Consider the following 8,679-nt stretch of genomic DNA (forward strand, 5'->3'; position numbering starts at 1 on the left):
ATTGCTGAAATTGCAAACTGGAGAGCTGCTGAATAAAAATCTAAATAACTCAAAACCACGATTAATTAAAAATTAAAACTAATTGCAAATTGTCTCATAGTATCGCTCACTTTAACAGAAAGAAGTGAATACCCACGAGAGAAAACAGGATTCTGCACAACTGATCTATTACAAAGACTAGTGATGGTTGAATTTATTCGCCCGGCGCAAAATTCCGTGATTCGCAAAACAGCCGCGAAAAGTCAAAAAACGAACACCGTCGTCAAAAACGAGACGCCGGTGCCGTTTTTGTGGATTTTTCTCCGTCTCGCAAAAACGCCCCAAATTTGTCCATCACTAACAAAGACCAGTTATATTTTTGATACCAGCCATATTAAGCAAAGACTCAGAGAATGCTGGGGATTGTAATTTATTTAAGGATCCATCCAGTTTGTTGGTAGGATTAGTTGTACAGGTTCCCAGCTATTTTTACAAGCTAATCAGTGTTTACTATGGAAATAGTAACAGGAGCCCCAAAATGTTTCTGTGGTGGAGCAAAAAGCCACAAAGTAGCCACATAGCTGTAATTCCTCATGTCTTAAAGCATATAGTAAAATGAGCTTTGGTATTTTCTGTATTGTTCTGTACTGTAGTTGGACAGACTCGCTATTTAGTTTCTACAGCATAGTTTTGTAAACTTTAAGATTGCTTGTAATAAAGTAATTAAATACATGAAGAAAATGCACTTACTCCTGAACCGCCATACCCAGCTCCTGAATTTTTTTTTCAATTGCAGTTTCAACTTCGCTCTTTTCTAGAGAATATTCAACAAAGAAAGCTTCCAAAATAAAGGCCACAAAAATTCTAAAAAAAACAGAAATGCATATTTAGTACAGCTGCAACCTTCATACATTTACATGATCTTTATTAACACCAGAAAGCATTTACATCATGTACTATGAACACAAGGGTACCTGAACTTTACACCAGTCTTTAACCAGGTATCAACTTCATATTTCACTCAAATTGAAACACATGCAATTTGTACAAGATTTACAGTGTCTAATATTCCAGTTGTGTCTGTATTAGACTATCACTTGTGCCCAACAGTCTGCACAATGCAATATCTTGGAAAACACTGCATTCTGGGTACAAACCTTGGAGATTCATGTTGATGTTAGTAAATGTAGTAGACATGTGAAGAATATTGCTTAAATAAATATATAGGCATGGGATCTGTTATCGGAAATGCTCGGGACCTGGGGGTTTCTGGATAAGGGGTCTTTCCATAACTTGGATCTCTGTGTCTTGTCTACTAAAAAATCATGTAAACATTAAATAAACCCAATAGGCTGGTTTTGCATCCAATAAGGATTAATTATATCTTAGTTTGGATCAAGCACAAGGTACTGTTTATTTATTACAGAGAAAAAGGAAATCATTTTGAAAAATGTTGGATTATTTGATTATAATGGAGTTTATTGGAGACAGCCTTTGCGTAATTCGGAGCTTCCTGGATAACGGGTTTCCGGATAACAGACCCCTTACCTGTATATATATATATAAACTAAAAAAAACACTTGTAAATATAAATTATATAATAAATGATTAAATTACAGGCTTGACACAGTATGACTTGGGGAATGCAGTTCCTTTCAAAGCCACGGCAGATCCCATGAGTGCTAAAGGGACTTAAATGGTAAATTTCATTACTTGCAGGGTTTTGGTTTAATCGTGGGAAAATACATTACCGAGAGTAATGTAATTTACTTGTGGTAATTACAAGGTTAGTGTACGACAAGGCATTTTTGGGGAGATTTTAAGTCCGCAGTAGCAATTTTTTTGCCCTATGGACCATGGCACACGGAGATTTGTTGCCAGCAGTTAAATCTTGGCTACCACGATCGTCAAGCCTCCCAAAAAAACACTTTTCATTGAATAACAATACAATCGCCGCAAGCAAAACCGAGTACTTGGCGATCAAGGTTAATCTTAGGAAAATGTGAAGGAAGGCAATTTCCTGTGGTTCCGCTGGACCGCCCTGAGTACTAAGTTTTATTGGAATGATCATAATGTTATTCAACCCTAAGTCTTTTTCAGCAGATGTCACCTGTTGTGCTAGTGAAGATTTAAAGGAGAAGGAAAGGTCCAATTGATGGGGGGTGCCAAATATTATGGCATCCCTAAGGATTGTAATGACTTACTTTATACCCCGGGCGGTGCTCCTGTTAGCAGAAAACCGCACCAGCCAGGGGCACTTGTTAGCGAGCAATCCTTTTCCTCCCTTCTTCTTTCTTCAAAATCTATTTGCCGATGCATGTGCAGTAGAGCAAAATAACTGGCTTTTTTGTTAAAAGTCTGGCTTTTAACTCTACGGTGCATGCCTGCCACAAAGAAAGAAGGAAGGAAGGAAGGAAGAGGATTGTTCACTCACACTCCACTCTTTCATTCTCCTTTAACCACAGGTGACAAATCTCCCTGTCTGCTATCACCCTAAAGCAAAATGCCTTGGCTGCATTTTTGGTCAGGAGCCTGGGGCATCATACCTGATAACACTATGTGCTGGGAGCAAATGGGGGCATTTCTAGTGCAGAGTGCAATCAGGCTATCTGCACCAAAACAGCAGAGTTTTTGGAAATGTGACTCTTAAGGGCTAGTCCACACGAGAAGATTCGCCCGCGACAAGTCGCCGCGGGCAGAAAATCAAGAGTAGCGGCGACAAAACGCATGGAAAAACAGGCATGTAAAATACGAAGCGATTTGGCTCACGCGCGACTATGTTTCCCATGGTGCATCTCAGTACTTCCGCCCAAACTGTATTATGGGTAGAGGACGGAAGTACCAACAGTACAGTGTTGTTGTTGCCGGCGTGTTTACTTCAGCGTGTTTTCGCAGCGTCTTTTGAGAATGGAAGCAGATTTGGCTGCTGTTTTTTTTTTGGTTTACTTATATTTCTATTTGCTAGAGAAAGATAAACAGGAAAGGGCTGCTGCTAGAAAATATTGGGTTCATCCCTTAACTGATCAGCGGCTAAGGAATGGACAATTTCATGTTTTATATGGTGAACTTCGCAACTATCCTGATAAATTCTTCAAGTATTTCAGAATGTCAATTGCAAGTTTTGATGAACTTCTCAGCATTGTAAAACCAGGACTGTGTCGTGCCCAAAGTTTGATGAGGGTTCCAATCTCACCAGAGGAGCGGCTGTGTGTGACACTAAGGTTGGTATGCTTTTTTTTTTGCTGCTTCTTTGTGATATATATGGTTTTAGGTGACTGGTATGGGCAATTTGGTGTGTGTATATGTATATATATGCTGGATATACTGTATACATATATAGAGATAGATAGATAGATAGATAGATAGGTAGATAGAGAAAGGTATATGTGTCTTTTAGCAATAATACAGGTCCTCCCTATCATAATATATTTTTTTTTTATCAGAGAAGTAATGCTTATCTTTTCTTTTTCTTTCAGGTTTTTAGCGACTGGACAGTCATTTGCTTCTTTGTACTTTCAATTCCTAATTGGTCGAAGCACTATAAGCAACATTGTAAGAGAAACATGTCAGATTATTTGGACTGAGCTGCAAAGAATTGTCATGCCGCCCCCAAATGAAAATGCTTGGCGTACCATTGCTGAAGATTTTTACAAACACACCAATTTTCCTAATTGCTTGGGGGCCTTGGATGGAAAGCACATCAGAGTTACAATGCCATTCAAAAGTGGATCAAAGTACTTTAATTACAAAAAATACTTTTCAGTTGTCCTTCTGGCTAGTGTTGATGCCAATTATTGCTTCACTATCATTGATGTGGGATCCTATGGAAGCACTGGTGATGCCAGTGCTTTCCGTCATTCGGCATTGGGACGCAGATTATCAGAAGGGTCACTTGGTATACCTCTTCCTAGACCATTGCCTGGGAGCACGGCACCTTCCTTGCCTTATGTTTTTGTGGGAGATGAAGCCTTTGGTCTCACAGAAAATATAATGCGGCCTTACCCAGGGTCACAGAGGGCAATAGAGAAACGTGTTTTTAATTACCGTTTATCAAGAGCACGACGTATGGTAGAGTGTGCTTTCGGCATTCTCTCAAACAAATGGCGTGTGTTCCATACAAGTATACAATTGGAACCCCAGTTTGTGGACATTATAATAAAAGCATGTTGTGTCCTACACAATTTTGTTCACCTTAGGGATGGCTATCACTTTCAAGACACCCTGACTGATGATATCCCAGATATTGATTGGGCCCCTGTTAGAGGTCCAACAGGAGGGATGAGAGTTCGGGATCAGTTTGCAAATTATTTCATGTCTCCTGATGGAGCTATACCATGGCAGCTGAACCGAATTTAGTCTGCATACAGTTGCATACAGTTGCATAGATACATATAATTAAAATACTCATTGTCTACATTGTATTAATAAAAAACTGTTTATTTCACAATCTATGGTGTACTCAGTTGTCTTTTCTGAAATGTTACTAAAATGACAATTTACTTTGCTACTGTAAGAGCCCAGTGCCTTAGTTGCACCTGTTAGCTGTTCTGAGCTATCTTCCAAAAGCCAATTAAGTTAGTTCCAAAGTATGTTATTTGCACCTGTTAGCTGTTCTGAGCTCTCTGGCAGAATTAAGAATTAAGTTAGAAACTGTTTGGTTGTTCTGGCAGTGCAGATAAAAGAGGGACTTTCCAGCACAAAAGAGGGATGTGATAGAGGGTTGAGTGGTTAAAAGAGGGACTATCCCTCAGAACTGTCTAAAAACAACACGCAGACGTCAAAGAATATAGAAAATACGCCACGAAAATACGCCACGAAAATACGACCGTATACGACGGTATGCGTCATGCGTCATACGTTACGTCGTGCGTTACGTCGTGCGTTTTAGAGCCTGCGTCATTGTTTTTTTGCAAAGTCGCAATAATGGTGGGTCTGAACTCCCTTACTGATGGGCAGACTTGGGAAATTGCTAGCTTTCTGCAGGCGGAAAGCTATGACAATTTGCCTGTGTGGATGCCCAACAAAAGGGCACATAAGCAGAGCCTGCTGCGCAGGCTCCGGCGCAGGTTGAGGCATCGCCATGGGGTCAATCTGGACCGCCGCACATTGCAGCGACTGTGGTCAGATTTAAAGCGGAGGGACCCAGATTATGTTATGCAAGTGCAGCTGCACCATCTCAGTGAGTATTTACTATTTCTAAACTAACCTTAACAATACATATATTAAATATATCCATTAATTGATTACATAATTTTCTATCAGGGGGACATCCACAGGCCAGAGCTGATGTTGAGCAGGAGGCAGAGCTTTCTGATATGGAGGAGGGGGGACATCCACAGGCCAGAGCTGCTGATGAGCAGGAGGCAGATTTCCTGGAGGCTGAGCAGTCTGATGTGGAGGCTGCAGAGGAGTCCGTGGAGGCAGAGCTGCCAGTGGAGGTAGCAGAACAGGAGGCACGTGCATCAGATGAAGGTAGCTGCAAGATGACATCACACCCCCCACATAAAAAAATGTTATGATATACTTCAACATGAGTTTATTATAATAATTCTATATTTTTTTTTTTTTCATAGAAGACGATGAAAACTGGGACCATGCACGGCTGGTGGCAGAAGTGCGGCAGCTTAAAAATCGGGTGCTGGACCTGGAAAACCAGCTTATGTAATTTTTTTTTTTTTGTAAATAGTTTTTTTAGTAAAAAGCTTTCCACCTTATGGATATCTGTCTGTCATTTTTATAAAAATATATGGATACAAGGAAGAATTGAGCTTAACAAGTTCACCATTTATTTAGAAAACAATGGGAAAAAAGTGCAAAAACATAACTAAAAAAGACAAAGTGCAATCTGTTTGAATAAACAGTATACATTAATAAACATAATAAACTGCATAACAGTTAATGGTATACCAAACCAGTAATTCTATTAAAGGTCGGTAAATGAATTTTGGGAATCCCATGCTTGGGAAGTCGAAGGGTATGGAAAAGGGTAAGGATAAGGGTTTGGGGTACTACTTTGAGGCATACTGAATGATTGTGGGGGTTGATGAAATGGTTGCGGTGGGTGCATAAGAGGCCTGTTTGGTACGTTATTGCCTTGGGGTAAATATTTATATAGCAACTGCAAAAAGTCCATTCTCAGCATTTGCCTATGCCCCTCAGGAACCATCATAATGGTTGGAATTAAACCAGTATAAAAGGCAAATTCTTGAGAATCCTCAAAGGCATAGGCCCTCTTAGCAGAAGATTCTTGGGAAGCCTCTCTGGAAGATGAGACCGAATCACATAACTTGGACAGCATATTTTGTACATCACCATATGAAATGTTTGATTTTTTTCTTTTTGCTGCCCGAGTGATGTCAGATTGAGATGATTGTGAAGGTGGGGTGATAGTGCTGCTTAAAGTGCCAGGTGGAGTGCGAGTACTGCTGGAAGTGCCAGGTGAGGTGACAGTGGTACTGGAAGTGCTAGGTCTTGTAGGAGTGCCAGTTGGTGTAACAGTTCTGTTATTGTTTGCAGGATCCACTGTTTCTTGAACCTCATCATCCTGATTGCTAGAAGTTCTAATGGAAAAAAAAAAATTTGTTACAACAAGGCATTGTTTCCTTAAATGCATACATTTTGTATACTCTGGCATTCCTCTGCATTGTAGTGTTACATACATATACAGTAATACATATATATACCAGGGTAGGTAAAATTCAAATGGAGTTCACTGAGTCCACCTGAAGTTCATATAATCAAAGGCTACAATGTTATCCCAATAACAATTATTTATCTTCTTTCTATATAGGCCCAGTCCAAGATTAGTATGATGCATACCTCCCAACTCTTTTACAACTCAACCTGCAGTCCCTCATTTGTACTGGAAAGTCCCTCTTTTCTCCGCACTGAACAGCCTAAAAAAATGGTTTCTAACTTAACTTCTAACTTAATTTTGCCAGAGAGCTCAGAACAGCTAACAGGTGCAAATAACATACTTTGTAACAATTTTGCGATAATAAATAAGAAAATAAGTAATTATAACAGTTTTGATAAGGAGACATACTTTCAAACTTTTCATAAGCTACCAAAAATGATGATGTAGCATTGATCAACCCCCCCCCCAAAATTAAGGAGGATTATTGACCCCCCAAAAATAAGGAGGATTATTGACTTACTGTCTCTTAGCAAAAGCAGGTAGTAAAAATGTTAAATGATCTGCATAGATGTACTTCTTCCGTTTGGAAGGCGATGCACCACTCCGTGTTTCTGTCTTCTGGGCAGCCACTTCCCTACGAAAGCAATCACGAACATGCTTCCAGCGCATTTGCATTTCTTTGACTGGGACAAAGAAAAAATAAATATTAGTACTAAACAAAAAGAAAAAGCCATACTAATGATTACCACATACCACATACCTATATAGAAAAAAAAAACCACATCCACAGGCTGTATGCATACCCCCTACATAAGCTTATAACAGTATAAGGTTCGGTCGGTATAACAATTTTAAAAAAAAGAAAGTGGCAGACATACCCTAAACTTTATATCAACTAAAAATTGTGGCCATCACTTACCTCGCAAATTTTTTTCAACATCCGAAAGAGCTTCCCAGCCTTCAAACAGTTCAACCGCCACCTCATCCCACAATTGTCTCCGAGCAATTTTGTTGTGATATAACGGTCATATAGAGAGCAGGTCGGTTTTCCACCAATTGAATCAGCTTGTCTGTATCAACATACAGCTTTGTCAAAGACATTTTTCCAAAATGTGTTGGCGCAGGAGAAAAGTCGCACCGCGATGTCCCTCGACCAAACAACGTTTGAAATTCGCGGTTGTGTTAACGCCGTGATTTATACGTTCACGCCTACGTCTTGTCGCCGTGACATCTACGGCCGTGACATCTACGGCCGTGTCCTCGCATACGCAATTACGTATGCGTCATGTCGTAGTAATGTATCGCCGCTGTTCGTAGCCTCGTCTATTTGCTACACGCGTTTTTGTATGCTTTCCTATGCATTTGCTTTTTTCGTTGTGGCCGCGTCGTGTCGCTTCGAAAAGGGTCTCCATGCGTTTTCAGGCTACTGGCGCTTTTTAGTAGCCTGGTGTGGCAGGTATCTTGCGTTTCTCTGTCTTGCCTATTGCAAGACAAGACGAGCGTTTTGTCGCCGCTACTCTTGATTTTCTAACCGCGGCGACTTGGCGCGGGCGAATCTCCCCGTGTGGAATAGCCCTTAAAGTTACCAGGGGCAGCTTTTTGCCTCTCTGATATAGTGCTGCCTAGATTATCACCATGCCTGATGGCTAAAAAGGCACTGGCTTTGTTAATACAGACTTAAGCATATCAGTTCTTTACAAAAAATTTAATGTGCACGTTGCTGTGCCTCAGGACAAGCTCTGCTATGTGATACATACATAGCGGAACCACAGAATAGAAGAGAACTTACTTGATGATCAGAATGACGATAACAACGTGAAATGCGATGAAGTAAAGCCTTGCTGCTGTATGGGTCGCCAGAGAAAACCCATTAGCCAGAAGTATGATATTAAGAGAAATAAAGCCATATTGAAAACAGCCGCTCACCACCTTCACATGTCTGCAGCAGGCAGGAAGCAGATAACTCAGCAGCCATGGTTGGGTGCCCAAATTATATGTTCTATTGTTATTAATGGTTTATCAGAAAATGTTTTACTCTGAGACATGATAATGGCCAAAAGTAA

The 8,679-nt window shown here is 40.3% G+C and overlaps 2 protein-coding genes across 3 annotated transcripts; one reads left to right on the plus strand and one right to left on the minus strand.

Moving 5' to 3' along the window:
- Positions 1-2,509: 2,509 nt before the first annotated feature.
- Positions 2,510-4,426, plus strand: LOC121393643 (protein ALP1-like). Its single transcript, XM_041562676.1, has 2 exons — positions 2,510-3,200; positions 3,456-4,426. Exons 1-2 carry the CDS (start codon positions 2,887-2,889, stop codon positions 4,333-4,335), a joined length of 1,194 nt encoding a protein of 397 aa, XP_041418610.1. The 5' UTR covers positions 2,510-2,886; the 3' UTR covers positions 4,336-4,426.
- Positions 4,427-5,819: 1,393 nt separating this feature from the next.
- LOC121393644 lies at positions 5,820-8,209 on the minus strand. Of its 2 annotated transcripts, XM_041562678.1 has the most exons (3): positions 7,536-8,209; positions 7,137-7,299; positions 5,820-6,539 (listed from the first exon to the last, which is right to left on the minus strand). In XM_041562678.1, exons 2-3 carry the CDS (start codon positions 7,289-7,291, stop codon positions 5,903-5,905), a joined length of 792 nt encoding a protein of 263 aa, XP_041418612.1. In that variant the 5' UTR covers positions 7,292-7,299; positions 7,536-8,209; the 3' UTR covers positions 5,820-5,902. The 2 variants fall into 2 exon arrangements, with proteins under 2 accessions (XP_041418612.1, XP_041418611.1); XM_041562677.1 differs by having other exon boundaries at positions 7,137-8,208.
- Between the last annotated feature and the right edge of the window lie 470 nt (positions 8,210-8,679).

The sequence above is a fragment of the Xenopus laevis genome, chromosome 5L, assembly GCF_017654675.1.
Source record: "Xenopus laevis strain J_2021 chromosome 5L, Xenopus_laevis_v10.1, whole genome shotgun sequence".
Taxonomy (NCBI): Eukaryota; Metazoa; Chordata; class Amphibia; order Anura; family Pipidae; genus Xenopus; species Xenopus laevis.

What these genes read in the sequence shown, in the direction of transcription:
- LOC121393643 (XM_041562676.1), top strand. Translation starts at nt 2,887, where the DNA reads ATGGAAGCAGATTTGGCTGCTGTTTTTTTTTTGGTTTACTTATATTTC. An exon ending in CGGCTGTGTGTGACACTAAG is followed by an intron (nt 3,201 to 3,455) that starts GTTGGTATGCTT and finishes TTTTTCTTTCAG; the next exon opens with GTTTTTAGCGACTGGACAGT.
- LOC121393644 (XM_041562678.1), bottom strand. Translation starts at nt 7,291, where the DNA reads ATGCAAATGCGCTGGAAGCATGTTCGTGATTGCTTTCGTAGGGAAGTG. An exon ending in CCTGCTTTTGCTAAGAGACA is followed by an intron (nt 6,540 to 7,136) that starts GTAAGTCAATAA and finishes TTTTTCCATTAG; the next exon opens with AACTTCTAGCAATCAGGATG.